Below are 22,775 nucleotides of genomic sequence, written 5' to 3' on the forward strand. Positions count from 1 at the left end.
TCAACAAATTCTTCCAGTTTTCATCATGAACATTCTGCTATGGCACTTTCACTTAAATTCAGCTAGCTCTAGAATACCCTCTACCAAGTTTCTCTCACGAAGACTGAACATTTTATTTTTATTCTCCATACAGCCTCGTCCCAACAAGACGGAGTGCATCTTTCATGCAAAGCAAATCGCCTGACGGTAACAAGAATACTGAACTATTGTCCAAACTGTCCTTTAGGTGAAACCATAGACGTATTTTTCATAGTTTACTCTGACTTCTATTAAATGGTTTTATTCAACTATTTGCTTTAGTTATAATAGTTGACGCGTTGCCTGAGACTACATTTAACCTCCATTGCTAAAAAAATATTGCCTAAACCGGAAAACAACAGCCTTGAGACAGCACGAAAATAATATGAAAATACAAAATCTGACAAAAGTGGTTAAGCACTGTCCATCTCCCGATCAATGTATGAGTTAAGCTTGTCACTCTCAGTTCATTGCTAGACTTTTAGGTTATTCACTCTCTTGAACTTTTGCTTACCTTCTTCTTTTCTTTTAGCAAACTGCTTGTCACGTTCAGTCACATTCTCTCTCTCTCCTCCCCACTCCCCATCCTCTCTTTCTCTCTCTCATTCACCCATCCTCGAGCACACTCTCTCTATACACCCATCGATAATATCTCAGTCCGATCCATTTTAATAAACACATATCGACTCAGTTTCACCATACCATGTCATTTCTAACAGATTTCCTCTCCCTTTTCTTTATTTCCTCAAGCACAACATTCCAGTCACTGTATCTCACTTCAGACATTTCTTCTTCAATATAAGCACCTTCTACTGCATTACACTCTTTCCCTTCCAACTCATTATCGCCCTCAAGACTTAGCCCTTGACATGGCCTTGGGTTTCGTGTTGTTCTGGGAAGACAATGTCGTTGGAGTGGACACATGTACGTCTATCTTTGGCCAGCCTGAAGTGCTCTGGACACACACACAGGAAGCCGCTCTGGGTGCTTGGTGATGGCAGGCAGGAGTGGCTGCAGGGATGATCCTTGCAGGCCCCAACATCACCCTGACAGAGACGGTGAAGTGTAAGATAAAGGGAAGAATAAAGGAGGAAGGGATGATCTTTTAGTCAGATAACGGAACCATAAACAGGAATCAGTGAAATGGAGAAAGAAGGAAACCTGAAAGGTAGGGCTGGGCATGAAGCGATAAAAACAAAATAAACGGTTCTGATTAACAATGCAAGTGGAATTGCTGGAATCGATTACTGAGTAAAAAAAAAAAAAAAAAAAAGGAACAGTGTAACTGTGAACTCACCCCCTGACAGCAATGGTATTACTGTATTTTACTGTGAGAAACACAGCATAAGAAACTAAGAAGTGCTGTTATTTCATACATTATGAATCGGCAATATACAAATTTGTCAATAACTACATCAATCTTTCAATATAATGATAATACTTTGTCAATGAAGTTCTTGTGTTTCTTTACAAGTTTAGATGTACAATTATAAATATACAAAGTCAGTTTTGCTTGTTATAAACATCTCCACAGCTGACAGTGACTTGGCTGGTCATAATAATTATGACTCTGGATTAAGTTCTTGACCATTCTTCGCATGGGGCAGAAGGCATCAAACTTGCAGTACCAGTGACATCATTGTTTCGGGCCAGGATTAACTGTCAGGACTCTAAAATATCGTAATACAATACATAATAGCTAGGAACGTACATATGTAATCTAGAGGTTAGATGAGTCATAACTAGGGCTGGAGGAAATGGTGTTCACACATTCTCTCTCAGGAATGCCAAGACAGCAAGGTGTGACGCTTGACCGGAAAGCTGCTAATACACACACACACACACACACACACACACAGGCTTCTAGAAGGTTCGATTCAACCGTATAGTCCACGTGACACAACCTCTCATATACGGAAGGAAACAGGAGAAGACAGAAGGAGTTAGGAGGCTCGAGAAGAGAGAGTGAGAAGGGGGGTCTAGCCGCGAGAGAGAGAAGCACGGTGGAGTTAAAAAGGGTTCAGGCTCAAGAAGTAAACTAAGTGTAAATTTTGAGACATCCCTTTGAAGAAATAAACTATAGACTACAAACCCAAGGACTAATTTTTATCTTTCTCTGGTCATCGACTACAAGTAAACTGAGTTTATCTCCTACAAATTAAATCACTATCTACTACAGCTCGGCTAGTACTACGATAGAATAATCACAAGATTGATATAACTTGCCACATCTCATCACTGAATTCGATTCTCTCACTGAATCCAGGAAGCACGTGACTGACGCCAAAGGAAGTGTTCGACAACTCGCACTCAGTCAACCCTCTTAAGAGATAGCAGAATCGCTATGGTGGAAGCGATTCCCACTGTCGAGAACCGACTCTCTGGCAGAATCATTATTCAGGAAGGAATCGATTTTGGAACTGATTCCCCTCCAACCCCACTGGAAAGAAATTGGATTAATTCTGGAAGACAGCAGGCACTCCTGTATTTTTAATATCAGCTTCTGGTTGTGGACATCTTTAGAACTGCACTGTAAGCTCGTCGACATTAGCAGGTCGGTTACAAGCCCTGTGATAGGGCAATATGGCCAATTTAGCGACCACTGGAAAATCACTTCATATGTAGACTACACATTCGTCTTGGAAATGATGTTACACACCTGCCCATGAAATATTTTTGCCCAACTCACCATAGTTATGGAGTTATTTGAAGCTGGAAATTTTGCATTTGTCGCGAAACCGGCAATTATACGAACGGGATTCACTCATATCAAAGCCTCAGTGAGTTGCCAGTTGGTTCAAGAAGCCATAACTTCAGCGTGACGTGCTACTTTCAATAATGTATTTCATCTTTCCCTACCCCCCTGGGAGGGAGGGGGTGGATAATTTTTCCCAAGCATCCCAGCTTGTCATAAGAGGCGACTCCAGTTTTTGTCTCCATAATGTCCTCTTTTTCTCTGTTGCCCTGCCTCTCTTCTTGATATTTCCATGTTTCTTTCGACATTTATTTTCCGTCTACTCCTGTTATGTTAGACATTCTGTGTCATGGCATGAATGGTTTCAGTACCTCCCATTGATCTCGACCTTTCCGCCCTTTCTAGGTCAAAAGCTTTTCAACCAGCTAAGCAGTCATGTCACTTCATCGCCCAGCCACTACATCACTAAGCCGCTTCATCACCAAGCCACTTCATTGCCAAACCATTTCATTACCACGCCACTTTAATACCAAGCCGTTCCACTGCAAAGCCACTCTAATATCAAAACCACTTTAATGCCAAGACCAGTTGAATACCAAGACTACTTTTACACCAAATGCACTTCTACACCAGAAATATTTTCAGTGCCAGCACCACTTCAGCACCATGACCACTTCAGCACCATGACCACTTCACCACCAAGACCACTTCAACATAAGACCACTAGTATGCTAAGACCACTTCAACGTGAAAGCAACTCCTATCCCAGGACCACTTCTATGACAAAACCACTTCTGTGCTGAAACTATTTTTATGCCAAGACCACTTCTACGCCAAGACCACTTCAACGCCAAGACCACTTCTATTCCAAAATCACTTCCACGTCTCCTCTCCTGTTTCTCTTCTGTTGCTTTGAATCGGTGCCATTCGGTCTTTGATACCTGGTGCTAGGAATCCATTACTCAATGTAATTCATCTTCCCCTCTTTTCCATTAGCCACTGTCGGCCTTGCATTCGATTTCATAATAAAAAATCAGTTTCACGAGACAGGTTTGAGCCTTCCACGGGCTCTAACTCCAAGGTAAATTGATAAAAGTTCAAGAATTTCGTTGGTAGAAGCTGCTCTTACTTTATTCCTTGGCTCAACCTAGGGGATGACAACGAGAGATCATAGGAAGTCTGATATCCCCTAACAACTGCTTGACGCAGTTCTTACGAGAAACTTCGCCTCATACGAGGCGGGTTCCATGCCCCCAAAGATGACTCGTATGGGGTATGTTGTACGCCACGGGTTAAACCAAGGATATTGACATTTGCCAGATAAGAAGAATAAGAAATGTATGCATCCCTTCATGTAAGGATGATCTCTTCAATGTGCATAGCAGAGTGAAACAACTGTCAAACATTGGTGCAATGAATCTTCCACTGAAAGTTAAAGAAGTACTACTTGAGGACCTCCCCACCCACAATGCCGTAATGCCACAGAGTTTTATTTCTTAAGAGAGTTCACAAGCCTTACTGGGGCATTGAAAGCGATTGCTAAGATGAGACTAACCGGATAAGGCATGTTAAGAAAAAAGGTTGATAGAGTTATTGTTGTTGGCTCTTAACACCAATCATTCTGGCCGAGCAGACCCATCACTCTCAGGCAAGCAACATCGTCTGCAGGGCCACCCCGTGCAGTGAACTGATGTTCCCTTGTGGGTGAAAGCGCCTCGCAAGAACGGGGTAGAGGAAATGGTGTGGAGATTTGGTTTCCGGATGGATGCCGCTCTTGCGTCTCCATCCAGTTAACAGGGACACCATGGAAGCTCCAAATCACCCAGTTAATTGGTTATACAGTTACCACCCAGCACTGTAAATGGTTTCCTGGGTTACAGGAAGCCATTAGGCTTTTCACTCTCTGTAGAGCCACCTGAAATGGAAAGCAGTGTAATAAATGTGGGAGGGAGGATACAAGAAATGGGAAGAGAGATGTGCTGACACAGAAAAAGAATAACAGTGTGAAGGAAAAAGTAGACGACCTACATCAAGTGAGTGGATGATGGTCACCACTCTCTACCACTAGACTAATAAAGCCAGAGGACGAGGACATTAAAATCTAATATGGTGAAGATTAATCATTACGAGGAATGGAAGAAGGAGGGAAAGAAAAAAAATACTACAGTAAGGTGAAAATCACAGAGACAATGAGAGTTAGATCTGCAGTGAAAAATGTTTTTAATAGCTCATTCTTCCTCTTTATCACACTCATTTTTACAGTTTTAAATTCTGTTTTGATCTGAGGCTAAAAACTATTCTAACGTTTCTCCACTCACGTACTCTTCCCAGTAACACTATCAACAATCCGACTATCTGCGTACTACAAATATCGTTGTCCTCGTCAAGAATGACAGCTAAAAACTTTCAGTAATTTTGATTTCATCAACACTTGAGAGAGAGAGAAAAAAATTATTCCATGCCATAGTCTCTAAACACAAAAATGTAAAAGGTCGCAGACCTTTAAAATAAATGCAACACACACACACACACACACACACACACACGTTGTATCTCTTATTATTATTTTTTTTCATTCGTTGTCATTTAATACTTACCCCGTCCAACTCAACAGTTTCACATATCAGTGTTGAGTACACACCGTTCCTTGTGATAACACCCTACTCAAAGCCGAATCAGCAAACACCTTTCATTCCTGTTCCCACATATCTTTAACCTGATTCTTCTTCGTTTATCCCATTCTTATTCACAAGAAACATAGCTAATCAAACGCTAATTCCGCTTTAGTTCATATTCAGGTCTTACACATACTTCAGCCGTAGAATATCATCCGCTTGGTATTACATACGCCAAATAGCTTGCAGAAAATACGACTGAAATCGATACTAATATGTCAATAACAACTGATTTGATAATAGGAAAGGTAATCAATATACCATGCCACCATTTCCCTTGTGACAGTACATGCACCAGCGTCGTTGAAAGAATGCTGTTCATTAGCTAACATTAGCTCGTCGTTCATCAAAATGGCACGTATTTACACCCAAAACACAACTTACTTGCCAATAACCAACCGGATAATCACTCATGATAACTACGTACGTTCGTACGGTATCATGCTGGACATCAGTAACGACACCATTTGAGCATTCTGATAATTAATTTCCTAACCTCACACCTAGCCACCGATGTACATCAAAGAGTAGTCTATTTACTGATTACCAGATACATACTGATTGACCTAAACCACGGGGCTATAGGCAAAACGGCATGCAAGCCTGTTTGAACTAACTTACAGCCACTCCTCCACTCGAGATAGACGTTCTCTGCGAACTGTTTTTTTTACACTTCTGTATAATGCTGAGCATTTCCTTTCTGTGTTTAAGCAGCAGAGTGTGTTTTGCTAGCTTTGCTTTTAACTTATCCTCCATGCTAAATCAGTGTTATTATTTACCCACCCCACAGTCCTTCTCGTCGCTGTGATCTGGACACTCCGGGACTCCATCACAAACCCATTCTCTTGGCAGACACTCTCCTGTAGGACACAGGTACTGTCCATCCTCACATTGGCCCTGGGGAATAAGTAGTGAAGTGAGTGGCTACACATGTGAATGACAGAATGGTAATTGATAAGCAGAGTAAGAGGAATGTTTAATCTCATCCCTATGATGACATGTTTGTTTTATTCTTGCAGTTTCCATATTAAAGATGACTGATGAAAAACGTTCCTGGGAGAAAGATTAAAGGTATGAAGAATGATAAGAATATTATTTCGAGAACCGATGAGTACGAGGGACAACAGGATTGGAATGTGAGTGTAATGTATTGGAATGTGAGAATGACAAAGACTAGCAAGCGAGAGAAAGCAATTAAGCACGAACGCACGCACACGCACGCACACGCGCACGCACACACACACACACACACACACACACACACACACACACACACACACACACACACACACACACACACACACACACACACACACACACACACACACGCACACACACACTTAAAGCCGTCCATTTTCTACAGAAAATGACGCCAGCTATACCTACAGGGATTGTGTATTTCTCATTGTCTATGGTGCCAATGTGTGGCTGTGCAGACCAATCCTGGATCTGCAAACTTTGCCACATAGTCGGCATGTTAAGTCCGGGTTTGCTGCAAGAATACAGTTTTGGTTGTGCCTCCATTTTTTTTGCTGTTCTCTGACCAGGGTCCAAACTTCCTCGAGATGAATGGTTCCTTCTATGCAGTGCTAGCCAATATTCTCTGTCCGAGGCATTGGTTTCAAGATCGTTTGGTATGATGTTGCATTTCTTCAGAGTTGTTTTTATGTGATCTTCATATCTCTTCTTCTGTACCCCTGGGTTGCAGCGTGTTGCAGGGAGTTGGCCATAAAGGAAGTGACAGGGAAGGCAGTGCTCAAGCATTTGAGCTGCTTTTTAGCCAGCATGGTTTCTGTACCTGTGCTTGACGACGTCTTAAATTTTTATTCCATCATCAGGGTTCATTTGTAGCTGACTCAAAAGAGTGACTGAAGTGAGATAGATGTTGAAAATGACAGGAGCCAGGACACATTGTTGCTATGCTCCCACATCCACGTTGAAGGTTCGGATTTGCTCCCACCTATGGACACACGAACATTCATTATGTCATGCAGGCACTTCAGGATGTTAAGAAATTTGTCTGAAATCAAAATTTTGAAAGAGCATTCCATAAAAGTTCTGTGTAGAGAGTGCCAAATGCTTTTGCACGCTCGATGAATGCATTATGTAAATAACGGTTCTACTCTCGGTATGTCTCTTGTATCTGTAGGGCAACAACAGGTGCTTTGTTCTTGCAAAATTCACGTTGTGTTTAGAAAGTGTTGACTCAGTTGTTTTGTAGTCCGGATAACATTATAATGGCTAGAACCGTGCTAGCATTCACAAGGAGGGAGTTACCTCTGTTGTTGGCGCAATTTAAGTAGCCCTCATTTGTCTTGAGATGGTTACAATATCAGAGATACACAATGCTGCTGGAATTCGTTCTTGGTTCTAGATAGTCAGTACGAGATTATGGAGGCACTGATGGAATAACTGGCCACCCTCTTTCATTAGTTCAGATGGAATGCCATCAAGGCCAGGACTTTTGTTATTTTTTAGAGATCTGATGGCCTGAACATTTTCTGCAAGTGTAGGTGGGATATCGAGATTGGCCACTTGAGCAGCATTTGGGATTTTCTGCAAGTGTACGTGGGATATCGAGATCGGCCACTTGAGCAGCATTTGGGATGTTATCAAGGATATTATGCTTCACTGGGTTTATTCGATTTAGTAAGATATTGAAGTGTTGTGGTCCTCTTTCTAGGATTGTTTACTTGTCTTTAAGATTTCCTTCGGCTGATAGAGTAGGGGCTTTGTTGTGTTTGACCCATAAATGATTTTATGGACTTGTAGAACCCATGTTGCTCACTGATATCAGCCAGTTTCTGCAGCTCTTTTGCTTGCTCAGTCCACCATTTGTTCTCTATGTTAAAATTTTTTTTATGAGTTTCACTTCTGAGATTCTGCAATTCAGTTTTTTGCGTTAAGGAGATAGAAATACACACTCAGTTGTTTTGTGTTCCATTCTTCATTGCAAGAAAGGCATCATTTTCATCAAACCAGTCTTTATGGTGGCAAGTGGAGAAACCTAGTGTTTTTCTGCAGTGCTTTGAAGCAGCCACTCTGCATCTAGATTAGTTGCATTGTTGTTTGAGTCAGTTGATGGGCACTGAGAAAACTTGTCTGTAATGGTGCCGTGGAAGGTGTTATAAGTTGCTGCATTCTTTAAAATACTACAGTAGAGTTTCTTGAAGGATGGTTTACAGTGCATTTGTTGATATATGAGTGTGACTTGCTGCAGCTTTGTGAGTATAAGGTTATGATTTGTTGTGCACTCAGCACCTCTCATAGCCTGGATTACAAGAACTTCTCTTTCGTCTCGATTCCTTACAATGACATAGCAAATTAGGTGTTAATCTCTAGATTGTAGGGGCATCCATGTAGTCTTGTGCATTCTTAACCTCATGGCTGCAACGTTCCCTTTAGAACGTTTGATCAACAGGCTGCGCCATTCCGTTTAAAATCCACGAATCGACTTCAAAAGTTGCACCCTGTATTTTTGCGCAAGTACTTTGTGTATTCATTCGCCCACTCTTGGGGTTGACAGGCCATCTTTAGCATCCTCCACACCGCATCACGCATTATGACAGTCATAATGTGTGATGCGGTAAGGGTCAAAACTCAATTACAGCTTGCTCCTGCAATACAAGATCCAACTAAGGTTGCAGAACTTAAATTGACTGTGTATGTAACAGATCACTCAGCAACACTCGCAGTTGTCATCTGGGGGAAATTGTGCCTCAGCTAGACAGAAACTCGAAACCTCTACAAAACTTCAACATGCATAGAACAAAGTGTGCAAGATTACAGAGAAATGTAATTGCCCCCGGTTTTGAAAAAAAAAAAATGAGAAAGGATATAGGAGGCCAATATTACAGTTTCCTGGTTGATGAGAGCACAAATGCAGCAAATGTTTCATGCTTGGCTCTAACAATACAGTATTACAGTGCTTCCAAAAGAGAAATAGCACATTTTATTGTTTGGTTCCACTTGAAGACTGCACAGCCGACTCACTATACAAAACTGTAAAATCTGTAATGAAGATAAATTGACAGTTGACAGATTTGTTAGAACTGGATGTAATGGGGCTAATGCAATGACTGGTCGGAACAATTCTCTAGTGATCTTGTTACAGGAGGATAACCCTAACTTGACAGTATTTAGGTGTCTGTGGCATTCGCTGCAATTAGCAGCCAGCAAAGCTTCAGAAGGACTACCTACAGTATTGACATTTATGGTGAGGGAAACACACAGTTGGTTCTTAAACAGCCCTGAAAGAGTAAACTCCTACAGAGGAATAATTATGCAAAGATCTAAACGAAGGCAATACACCAATTAAAGTGCCAGGTTTAGCCGCAACACGATGGTCAGTTGAAGCAATTCTTCAAATCCCGTATGGAGGACCTGGAGCGGTGGCGTCTTCGTCGTGGGTCTACCTCCCAGAGGCTCTCGAAGAGAAGAGGAGGACAGCATGGGGGCCAAATCACCGCAAACCCCCCCCGGCTCCTCACGGGGCTCAAGTACCTGGGAGTGGCTTCGGTAACCCGGGCAAATACCACATCTCCCAACACAACACACACAACAACACCGTTTTTTCTACACCGAGAAATGACTCCCCGGCTGTCATTTCTCGACGACTTCTTCTAGCCGGGGACATTGAGAGCAATCCAGGACCCACCAACAAATACATATGTCCAACAAGCTCAAAACCTATCACATCAAGCCGACAGACAAAGGGTTCAGTTCAGTGCAATTCCTGCAAGAACTGGACCCATTACACCTGCACAACAGTTGCATCCAGAAAACATTACACAAACACCTGGACCTGCTCCTTATGCTCCTTCCCCCACCCATCAACCTCCCTTCCAATCCTATTCCTACTTCCTTCACACCTCCACAGCCAAACCCACCGACCCTTCCCTCACCATCCAGTCCCCAACTCCTTCCATTCCAACCCATCCTAATCCACCTCAACCCTTACCTCCATCACAACCTCCCCCTACCCCATCCCCTCCACCCACACCATCTCCCCCCCGTGCTGCAGCAGCCAACACACATCGGACACACAACATAAACATCCTTCAGTTAAACATAGCTGGCATAAACACCAAAAAACATGAACTCACACAATTCATCAAACAACAAAACATACACACTGCCATCTTACAAGAAACAAAACTACACAGAGCACAGAAAACACCGACATTTCATAACTTCACCACCATTCGACAAGACCGGGCCGACGGCGGTGGCAGTGGACTCATCATCCTGATATGCAAATCCATCAACTTTGCAGATACCAGTGCACACACAAAGTCACTTCTCCCCCCACAACAGAAATACAATCAATTAAAATACGCACTGGTAACAAATCACACATAAAACAATCGCTAACACATACATTCCCCCCCAGTCATCCCCCATAGTACCACACAGTTACTCTCCACAGATACACCACATCACTAACATACCCAACATCATCCTGGGTGGTGATTTCAACGCCAAGTCGTCGGCCTGGCATGTCAACAACCCTGACACAGACAGAGGGCTGGTACTACAATCCCAGACAGATCATGTTTTCATACTAAACAGTCTAGACCAACATACCCATATCCCACACCAAGCCCTCTTCCTCCCATCATCTCCAGACATCACCTTCTGCTCCACAAACCTCGCCCCCACTTCATCATGGAGAGTGGTCAGAACCCTAGGTTCTGATCACCTCCCAGTCATCATCACTACCAAAACCAGAATCACCCCAGCTGGCCACAGACACACAAACACGAATTATAAGAGAGCCAAGTGGGAGGCCTTTGTAACTGAAACAGAACAACATCTCGAAACACTAAACAGTACATCCATCACAAACATCAACACCGCTGTGCACACTTTCAATACAATTATACAAAATGCAGACAAAAGACACATCCCTAGAGGCAACAGAAAGAGACACAACCCCAACTTCACACCAGAAATTCAAGGCCTCATCAGACAACGGGACACATTGCGACACTCCCCAACATCCCATACACAAGACATCATACAACAAATACAAACACTCAACACTCAGATAAACAATAAAATATCAGAACAGCAAACACTAAACTGGAAAAATTACCTCCAAACACTTGACAACAAAACAAACATCAGCAAACTCTACAAAACACTAAACAGCATCACACTTTCCAACAGCAACACCACACAATCACACGGTGCCATCACAACAGACACCATACCCTCAAACAAACAACAAACAAACACTCTCATCAATCACTTTGCACAAGTCAGCCATCTAAACCCCCATCCCGAAAACCGACGTATCATCCGACGTAAAAGACAGTTCCCCACAGACCCAGACTACGCACCTTTCACTTACAACCAGAAGAAGCACATCATTAACAACCTCAAGCACTCATCTGTCTGTGGACCAGACAACATAAGCAACATTCATCTTAAACACCTAGAACCACAAGGCATACAAGCACTCACCAACATATCAAACTACAGCTATTCACACAACATAATACCCAACATCTGGAAGCATGGCAATATCATCACTATCCCTAAACCCAACAAAGACCCCACGTTACCCTCCTCACATCGCCCCATCACACTCCTCTGCACCCCCTCTAAAGTCACTGAACGACTGGTACTACAACTAGTCACACCTAACATTCCCCTAGCCCAGTCACAACATGGCTTTAGGCCACTACACTCCACAAACACCCTTCTTACAGACCTTACACAAAGAGTTTTGGATGGCATGAATTCAGCTAGGTCACCACACAGAACACTCCTAATCACACTAGACATTAGCAAAGCTTTTGATGCCATCCCCCGCCACAACCTCACAAACAAAATATACAACACAAACATGCACAATAACACAAAAAGATGGCTGGCAAACTACTTAGCAGACCGATGTCAGTCTTCTAACATCAGAAACTTCACAAACGGTGTCCCTCAAGAATCTGTTTTGTCCCCTACACTCTTTAACCTATATATGCACGATGTACCCACACCCCACACACCACAGATACACATAGCTTCCTATGCAGATAATATAACACTTAAATGTACGCACCAAAACGCAAACACAGCTGCACACATCATTCAACCTTACCTCAACACACTACACGAATGGTTCACCACAAACAGGCTCAAAATAGCCCCAACCAAATCTACAGGGACTCTTCTCACAAATTGGACAGCAGAACACAGTCACATCCCACACCTCACCATAAACAACACTCCCCTACCACACACACACACACACACACACACACACACACACACACACACACACACACACACACACACACAAAATCTTTGGTGTAACATACAATACAGCAATGTCATTTAAACACATCACAAACAATAAAAATAAAACAACACCAAGACTCAATGCTTTGAGGTCACTTACCCATACAACATTCGGACACAACAAAGAAACCACCACCACTGTATACAAACAATACATACGTCCAGTGATGAATTATGCAAGCCCTGCCTGGGCTTCTAACCGCACCAAAACACACTACAACACTCTACAGACCATACAGAACAAGGCCCTAAAAATAATCACAGGCTGCACAGCTACTACACCCACAGACCACCTACGTCAAGAAACCAAAGTACTCAAAGGCAAGTATCACCTAGGCATGAGAGGCACCCAGTTTCTTGCTGCAGCCTCCACAAACCCACAGCATCCACTGCAGTACATGGCAGCACATCCACCCACACCAAGGAACATCAAAACAACACCCAGCACACGATACCATACACAAATACTGTCATCTCTCTCCCCTCGCCCACCTCAGACCAGTTCCAGAAGCATATCCACACTTAGATCACTCGCCGCTCCATTCAGTCACTTAAAGACAACACACAGCTGCATGCACAGCCTCCTGACATCCACCCTTCTGAATCCTATCTTCCTCGTGAGAACAGGGTCCACCTGGCCAGGCTGAGATGTGGGCACCATCCAGCCCTCTTAAGCTACCAGAAGAGGCTGGATGACTCCGTCGCTGATGCCTGTCCAGGATGCAACACAGCACCCCATACTATTAAGCACATTATGGAAGACTGCATTGCACACAATCACCTACGCCAACAACACAACATACACTCTTTGGGAGCTCTGTGGGAAAGCCCGGTCTCGGCCATGGCCTTCCTAAGGGACTCGGGGCTTTTCGGCCAGACTGCCTAGGGAACAACTACTACTACTATCCCGTATGGATTAATGTTAGAAACTATGACATGTGTTACCTTCAAGCCAACTGAGGAAACATTGAGGAATTTCAACGCCAAAGATGATTCATGGAAGGAGCTACAAGAAAAGGAATGGGTGGTGCACGATCTGTGACTTCAGCTTCATGGTGTCTCAGCTTTTGTCTCTGTCTAGTTTCTTTACGGTGAGTATTTTCTCTATGAAATAGTCCCTGATTGTTTGTCTAAACATAAGTAAGTTTGTAGATTTTTTGTGGGAACTTTATTTGAGTTTGTGGGAATTTGTGGGAAAAGCAGAGCGATTATGTGAGAATTTAACTTTTTTGAAGTGGCAGCATTGCGTTTTGGAATCACGTGAACCCAGTTTGCTTCAGGAAGTTATGGCGTCTGTGGGTGGTTCATAGCGTTCGCCCCAGCTCTCAACTTCGCTTGGTTTTACCAAGAAAAGAGGTGCTAGAGGTCGTACTCTACAGAGAAGGAAGTATGCACATACTACTGACAGCGATTCTAGTGTGAAATATACTGTAAAATCTCTGAAAAAACGAACTAGTACACCACGTTCCACGCTGCGCCAACCCACCAGTGTTAAACCACCGTGACTTTCACACACTTGTCAACTTCTAACTCCTCTGGAAAAGTGATTGAGCAAATGGAAATATGTGATGGAGAGTAAGTGTGACTAATATACGAGGAAAATGAAAGTGTCTGGTGTAGGCTGTGTAAATATCCTTCGTTGGGTTTAGCGTCATTTACTATTACTGAGCAGTTTTTCACAGTTTAATATCACACCAATGTAAATAAGTGATAGAGAGTAAGTGTAAGTGACTAACATATAAGGAAAGTGAAAGTGTCTGGTGTACGCTATGTAACATCTTTCGTTGAGTTTAGCATTATTTACTATTATTGAGTAGTTTTTCACGGTTCAATATCACTTTATTTAATATTATCTCTATCTATCTATCTATAGCCCGACGCCCTAATCCCGCAAAGGGTGGCCGCAGACAAAACGCCTCCAAGTCGCTCTGTCACCCACCATTTGACTACCCTCCCCCCAACTCACCCCCCCTCCCTCATATACCTCTCAACTCCATCCCTCCACTTCATCCTCCGTCTACCTCTCCCTCTCCCTCCCTCCACCTCACCTACATACACCCTCTTAGTCAGTCTTTCATTCTCCATTCTCTTCACATGTCCAAACCACCTCAGTGTATTTCTCCTAGTCTTCTCAACCACATCCACATCCACCCCACAGCGTTCCTTCACTTCTTCATTCGTCAACCTGTCCCTCCACGTCACTCCACATGCTCCTCTCAAGTAACTCATTTCCACTGCTCTCACTCTTGACTTGTTCCCCTCTCGCAAGGTCCATGCCTCGCTTCCATACGTCAGGGTAGGGATCACAATACTATCATGCAGTGACTTCTTAACTTCCATACTCACCTCTCTATTTCTCATCACTGTTTCAGTGTACCAACGACCTTCCTTCCCTGCTGCACCCTTTCACGCACTTCATCCCCCAAAGTTCCATCCTTACTCATCACACTACCCAAGTACTTGAATGCACTCATATTCTCCATATCCTCACCATCCAACCTCACTGCACACTCTGTGACTTCATTCCTCTCAAACACCATAACTTTACTTTTGTTTACATTAACTTTCAGATTCTTCCTCCTACACACTGTCCTAAATTCATTCACCAAACCTTGCAACTCCCATTCATCTTCACTCAACAGTACTGTATCATCAGCAAACAACAACACCGGAAGCTTCCAAATCTCACCCTCATTCATTAGAGCCACCCCCACATCCACTGTCCTACCCTACACCTCCTTTACAACCCCATCCATGTATATATTAAACAGCCATGGAGACATCACACAACCCTGTTTCAGTCCCACATTGAGATCAAAGAACTCACTCAGCTCACCATCCACTAGCACCGTAACCCTAGCTCCCTCGTACATACTCTTCACAGCACTCAACAATTTCCCCTCCACTCCATATATTCTTAATACCTTCCACATACCTTGCCTATCTATTCTGTCATAAGCTTTCTCCAAGTCCATGAAGGCAGCATACACTTTCCTTCCCTTCTCTAGATACTTCTCCACTAAACATCTTAGAACAAATATCTGATCTACACATCCTTTTCCCTTCCTAAATCCCCCTTGTTCTTCTCCAACTAGCTCCTCTGTCATATGCCTAACCCTATCAATGAGTATTCTACCATAAATTTTACCAGTCACACTAAGTAGGCAAATACCCCTATGGTTACCACATACTTCTCTCTCTCCTTTTCCATTGTATAAAGGAACAATTATACCTGATTTCCAGTCCTCTGGAACCCTTCCCTCTTCCCAAGCCAATCTACACAACTTCCATATCCACTCCACAACAATCTCACCCCCATACCTAAGCATTTCACCACACACTCCATCAATTCCTGGGGCCTTTCCCAACTTAATATTCTTCATCGCTTCCACTATTTCCGCCCTACTGATCTCTTCCTCCCTCCTCTCATCTCTTCTTCTCCCAGCCATTCCCCAACCATTTATACTAGCACTGCTCTCACTCTCCACATTCAACAAATCCTCAAAGTGCTCCTTCCATCTCCTCAGTTTCTCTCTCTTCTCCACCAACAATCTATTATTCCTATCTTTCACTCCCCTACTATTTCCCCTTTCACACTGCCTTACTTTCTTTAACTCCTTCCAAAACAATTTCTTACTCTCCCTCCATTTCACACTCAGATTCCTCCCAAACTCCTCATCCACTTTCTTTTTACTCTCCTTCACCAGTCTCTTAACCTCACTTCTCCTGCTCACATATACCTCTCTCTTCTCTCTCTCATCTTCTCCCCTATCTCTACTCGCTAACCATTCACTATATGCCTTATTCTTTTGTTTTAACATTATAATGTAAAATAATGATTTTGAAGTGCTAAGTGAACCATGATGCATATAGTGGTGCGTCGTCAAGAAATGAAGTGTGGTGAGTGGAGGCGTGGGTGGTGGTGCGTGACGGACAGCTACAGCAACGCAAAATAAAAAAATAAATAAATAAAAACGAAAATGGCATTGTTTCCATATCTCTCTGCGGCATCATAGGAGCATCTAAAAATTCGTTGATGTACTCATAGGTAAGAAGAAAGGTGTCACTTGTGCATGAATTATTTTTTCATTTTGCATATTGTGAAAATTATTGCACTGAAAATGGGAAACTTTTGTGAAGTGTGGTGAGCGGCGGTGTGGGTGGTGGTGCTTGACGGACAACTACAGCGACGCAAGGGAGAGAGAAAAAACAACGGCATTGCTTCCATCTCTCTTGGCATCGCAGGAGCATCTAAACATTCACTGATGTGCTCATAGATAAGAAGAAAGGTTTCGCTTTCTTGTGCATGTTTTATTATTATTTTTTTATATTGTGTATCAATATGAAAATTATTGTATTGTAAATGGGAAACTCTTGTGTGGATTACCGCAACAGGGGTATCGCTCTCGCCACCTTAACCGCAGTCAGGGGTTAAGTTGAAAAATGGTTTTGGTGATGACCAGGCTGTGTTCCGAGATTATAGGATAGCAGTTGAAGACCATTGCTATTCATATTCCTCAGACCATGGCAACCTTTAATTCCTTGCCAGAAATGATAATCTTTTCCTACTCTGGCATTAAAATCTCCTTGCAGGATGAGTTTATCATTATTTGGTATTGAGCAAATGGCAGCACCCAGAGAGTTATAAAAAGAATACTTCACACTCTCCTCAGAGTAAAGGACTGGAGCATAGGCGGTGATGAGTCTTGTATGTTGGCCTTTAGAAAGTGATATATGCCAGGTCATCAGCCTTTCTGATACATCCACAGGTGATTCATGGACCTTCTGTTGTTGGTTGCTTCGAAGTGCAATGACAATTACATGGCTTCTTCTTACTGTACGTTGTCTGGGTATCCTTTCCAGAAATTGGTATACCCTTCTGCTTCTCTTAGGTTGCCCTCTCCTGAGAGACGAGCCTCAGACAAGACAGCAATTTCCTTTAAATTTCTTTATAGTTCATATGCAATAACAGCAGTCCTACAGCATGGTCTTGTGTCTTGGTCAGTATCAAATGATGGTCCTGTATTCCAGGCAGCAAGAGTCAGAGAAATTATTTTGATTTTTCTACTACAATGTAGGATGCCTTGACAGACAGGGTTATCTGCCCTGGTGGTGTGGAGCAGCCTATGTTTAGATTACCTTAAACCCCTGCCAGTCAGGAGTACGCACCTGGGAGTCTGTTTCCGGCCGCTTAGTCACATTGAACGCTGCTGAATGCATGGCCTGCTCCTGTGCCATTATGCCAGTGACCACTGGGCCAGTGCCACCTGTGTGCAGGACTCAAGCTAGCGATTTCCAGACACATCCACGATCTGTCACCGCCAATCTATCCTGTCCCCAAAGGTCTTATGATTTTCGAAAAGGATGAGATGGGAGGTGAGTACAGCAGTGAGCTTGCGAAATGAATGGATTATGTGTGATGGTGAAGGTGTGCAGTCCTTACCACCACAGTACTTGGCCCTACTCAGCCTGTGAAGGTGGCATTAAGATTCACGATGACCATCTACTGCTCAGGGTTGCAGGAGTCTGCCGGGAGCTCTGTCTCTCGAGCTGCTTCTTCCATGGGACTCCACTCACGGATTTTTCGTTCGCGGCTTACTCCCATACTTAACCCATCCAGGGGTAATCCACAATGCAGTGGGTCTGGGAATACTGATTGTGTCTGACCCCTCACTGATGGCCCTACCAGCATGAGTAATCTTGTCTTACTGCTGAGGCCCGGAGGGGGGGACTTCCTCCATTCCCCCTCCCCGCCGTTGTTATGGCCCACCAGATTTACGGGGTACGCAATCCCTCCACCATAAGGTGGTTCCTGTGGTCACACACACACACACACACACACACACACACACACACACACACACACACACACACACACACACACACACACACACACACACACACACACACGCACGCACGCGCAGAGAGAGAGAGAGAGAGAGAGAGAGAGAGAGAGAGTATAAAGAATACATAGGCAATAGAAATAAAGGGACTCTGCCCATAAGGAAGCTGCTTGCTGGGGAAAGAAAAGCCAACTCTTTTAACATCTAAGCAACATGTATGTAAACGATAGAAAAAAAGAGAGCTCTCCCCTACCCACCACACCACCCAGCAAAAAAAAATCATCAGGAAGACAGACAGACAGACAGACAGCCAAACTGTGGATGAGTGAAAGAGAGCATTTAAGATCAAGGGACTGAAGGAAAGGATTAGGTGTCAGAACAAGGGAAGAACGTTAAGGTTAAAGCATTAACCAGATGAGGAAAAAAGATTTAGGTGAATGGCTCATTGGGTTTAGGTGTTAGGTGATTTTAGAGTATTTTGGCACAGAGTGAAGAAGTAACACAAATTAATAGATCACACATGTCTTTGTTTTGCTTGACGATTGAGAAGAGGTAGGAGAAATAGCTGAATTCTAAAGAAAAGCTTGTGTTGGAAGTTTTTATATGAATTCTGGAATATTGGAAAAATGCAATATATTTTAAAAAATAATATGATTTCACGATTTCGTGGCAATACGCAATACTGTCAAGATTTCATTGGTTACAATAATGTTTCTGCCACCCTGAAATCGACTACTTTATTGTGAATATTCTAATTTACTACAACAGTGGTCAGTATTCAAGTATGCTATCAAACTCCCACGTCATAGTCTACTGTTTTTATGGCAGTACAATAATGATCACTGATATATTATAATTGCGCACAATGAAATGGAGGAAGTTGTCTACTTTTTCAATAATCCATGCAAAAAATATGTCGTTTATATTGCTTGAATGATTTGACGCTGTAATGCTAGGTGAAAAAAGGCCCGACTCCTCGGTCCTAGAACACCTAACGTGTAGCGGGGTCCTCTATCGAGACCGGGGCTTAGTGCAATAAAGAGAGGTAGGACACAAAAAACTCCAGGCAATAACCTTTACACGTATATTACCACAGTCGGACACAGGACAAAACAGTAGATATTCAACACAGTATGTGGTAGAGAAATAAAACCTTAACTAGGATATTAGTATCTCTCAGGATACTGGCTTAACTGATACTGATGCCAACACAGTAATTCTAGTGCACAGGTGTTCAGGGAATACAGGTGCGCGTGGGAGCGCGGGGAGTGAGTCTCACACGGAAGGGGGGGGCGAGGGGAGTGACTCGCGGCGAGTCAGAGCAGAGTTATAGTAATATTGGGAGAGAGTAAGTATTATTAATTCAAACTTAGTATTTTCTGATAGCAAAGAGGTTTTGGCAATTGATTCTATTCCTCGTTTACGTTCACACTAGCTGCTGGGAGGAGATTCTTAAAGAGAGGGTGGAGGACACTGGGAATTCACTGTGTTTACGTAATACAAGCAGGAGAATATTATTAACACTTTTCTCTACTGTTTCCTGTAACAAAGGACATTGGTGTATTTTACTATAGAGGATCTCTCGGGGTAGTAATCTTCCTGGTTTTCTGCAAGGGCGTCCTCGTGAGTCTGATTCACCAGAACTTAGTTCCTGCACTCATCCTTACTCATCCGCTCGTGGTTTCACTTGCCCCGATATTCAACATACATTAAGTCACTGTATCACTGTTACACTAATTCTGGGCCAACGTCACACTTAGCATAAGTCACTTAACTAATTCTGGGGCAACACCACACTTAACATAATTCACTCATATAGTGGGGGTGGCAGAGAGACACGCCGGTGACAACTCTGCCGGAATAGGGCGTGCTGAGAGGGCACGGGATGACTCGCAGGGGCGTCCTCTCTCGTCCAGGGCTGCAGGTGGCGAAGGGGCCCGTAGTCTCCGGGCTAGGTTCAGGAAGTGTGGCCCTCAGGACTGGGGCCAAACAGGTCCAGGAATCTCTGGCTCAGGTCTCGGCCGGAGGTGGATGTCTTACACCGTCTTGGGGGCACGGAGAGATCACGGCCGGGCGTTCTGGGGAGGGTCTGGAGTGACTGAGGGCTTCGGTCCCCAGAGTCGAGGGGCGCCATCAGGAAGGGGCTGCGGCACCGACCTGCACTAGAGTCCGTCAGGTGGGTCTTCTCCAGGGCCAGGCGTAGGGAGCGGAGGCCAGAGGAAGCCTTAAGGCCTCGCTGGGGTTCTCCGACGCTGGAGGTCCGGGCTCTCATCTCACGCTGGGGCAATGACACTGCCGACACCTCTTTCTGGCCATGGGGTCCGGCAATCAGCCGTGGCTGCCCAGGGGCACAACTATGAGGCGCCAAGGCCCAGCTACTGGCCACGGCCTGAGTGTGGGAATCAGTGCCCCTCTGGACACCTTTGGAGCGGCAATCGGCCGTCTGACGAAGGTGGGATCGGCCACAGGCTGTCTCCTTCTGCTGGAGGGAGTGAGGCCGTCGGTGGGGGTGAGGCCGTCGGAGTTGGCATACACAAGGGCGGTGGGCGGAGTGCAATGGTAGTGGGTTGTGGTGAGGGTGTGGCGGCATGGGCGGGACACGTAGGGTTGGGTGGTGAGGGTTGGGTGGCGGAGGGAAGGGGTGAGGGAGAGCAAGAGGAGGTTGGTATGGCGGGTGATATGTCAGGTGAGGTGCAGGGGGTGGTGGTGGCTGGGGAGGCTGAGGCCGTAGGGCAGGTGGAGGGGGAGGGCGAAGAGGAAATGTAGAACTCGTACGTGGAAGTGGAGGGCAGCACGGGAGCAGGGGGAGGTTAAGGGTGTGGGGTTGGGGTGGCAGAGGCAGGCGTGAGGAAAGGGCACACGTAGCGGTTTCGGAGTGTGCGCGGGGTGCCGTGATAATCTATGACAACCTGGTAAGGGTTGGGGACGTGGGTGATTATGTGGGGCCCCTTGAAGTGGAGGGTGAGTTTGTGGGGGGTGGGAAATTGGTCGATGACGACGGTGTCGCCCGGGCTGAAGGGGTTGGAGGCTGTGTCGGGGCCGAGGTCTAGAGTTTTTTGTAGGTGGTGCAGTCGCCCCTTCAGAAGGTGCAAAGGGTCTGTAGTGGGAGCGGAGGTGAGTGGTTGCAGGTGTTGGTACAGTGGTAATAGAAGGAGGGCTTCGCCGAATATCCTTTCATGTGAGGAAACCCCGTCCTCTCGGGGGCAGGAATTCATGCCCCATTGAACGATCTTCACATGAGCCAGCCAGTCATCATTTTTTGTAGCCTCGGTGCGTGTGAGTAATTGATTCATAGGAGTACGATGGCTATGTTCACATACTGTGTTCCCCTGTGGCCAGTAAAGAGAGTAATGGGAGATTTTATACCCAAAGGTTCTGGTGAGTTCCTCCCAGATTTTCCCGGAGAATTCAGGGGCATTATCAGAATGGATGGCTTGAGGAATGCCAAAATAAGGGAACACGTGTCGGAGAAGGGCATCAGCGATGGCGACGGCATGATGCTCTTTCGCTGTACAGGCTACTACAAATTTTGAATATGTGTCCACAAAGGTGATCACATATTTATATCCAGATTTGGGAGGGAGGGGGCCTACTACATCTATCACCAAGCGTTGCCAGGGCTTGTGGACGGTGATGTGGCCCGAGGGTCTGGCGGTCCGGGTGACATCTTTTCCCAGTGCACAGGCACGGCAAGTTTGAATGATTTCCTTGGTGAGGGTGGAGGGATTTGGCACCCAGTAGGTGTCGTTGAACACTTGTAATAATTTCTTGGTGCCCAGGTGGATGCCGTTATGGGCATGAAGGTGGCGCAGGGTGTCATGCGCCGTATCGGGGGTCAGGAGGATATGCCCGGACGGGGTTAGGAGGTGGTCACCCTATTGGCATAATTTGGTGAACATGTGGGCGGGAATCCAGGGGGGCCGTTCCTTGCGGTGCCATAGTTGTAGGAGGTCCGGATCTGGCTGTACCGCGTGGATGGGGAGGCGGGAGAGGGCATCTGCATTGGTGTAGAGCTTTCCGGGCCTGTTGGAGATTTCATACTGAAATTCCTCCAGGGTTTCGTGCCACCTGATGAGTTGGGCATTATGTGAGTCAGACTGGCATAACCACTGGAGTGACTGGTGGTTGGTGGTAATCATGACTTGGGTCCCAGAAAGGTAAGCCCTAAAATGTTGGAGGGACCAAAATATGCCGAGGCATTCTCACTTGGTCACTGTATAATTCTTCTCAGCTGGATTCAAG

The 22,775-nt window shown here is 44.7% G+C and overlaps 1 protein-coding gene across 1 annotated transcript in view; it reads right to left on the bottom strand.

The window, feature by feature from the left end:
• Positions 1–813: 813 nt before the first annotated feature.
• Positions 814–22,775, bottom strand: part of LOC145413687 (uncharacterized) — a 247,632-nt gene continuing 225,670 nt past the window's right edge. Inside the window, exons 15-16 of the mRNA XM_080283342.1 lie at positions 6,172–6,285; positions 814–1,064 (exon numbers count right to left, since the gene is read on the bottom strand). Of these exons, the coding sequence (XP_080139468.1) occupies positions 876–1,064; positions 6,172–6,285 (303 nt within the window). The 3' untranslated portion in view covers positions 814–875. The remainder of the gene's footprint in view (positions 1,065–6,171; positions 6,286–22,775) is intronic.

This window comes from Coenobita brevimanus, chromosome 97 (genome assembly GCF_032717465.1).
Source record: "Coenobita brevimanus isolate Jiangsu-jjx chromosome 97, ASM3271746v2, whole genome shotgun sequence".
NCBI classification, from domain to species: Eukaryota; Metazoa; Arthropoda; class Malacostraca; order Decapoda; family Coenobitidae; genus Coenobita; species Coenobita brevimanus.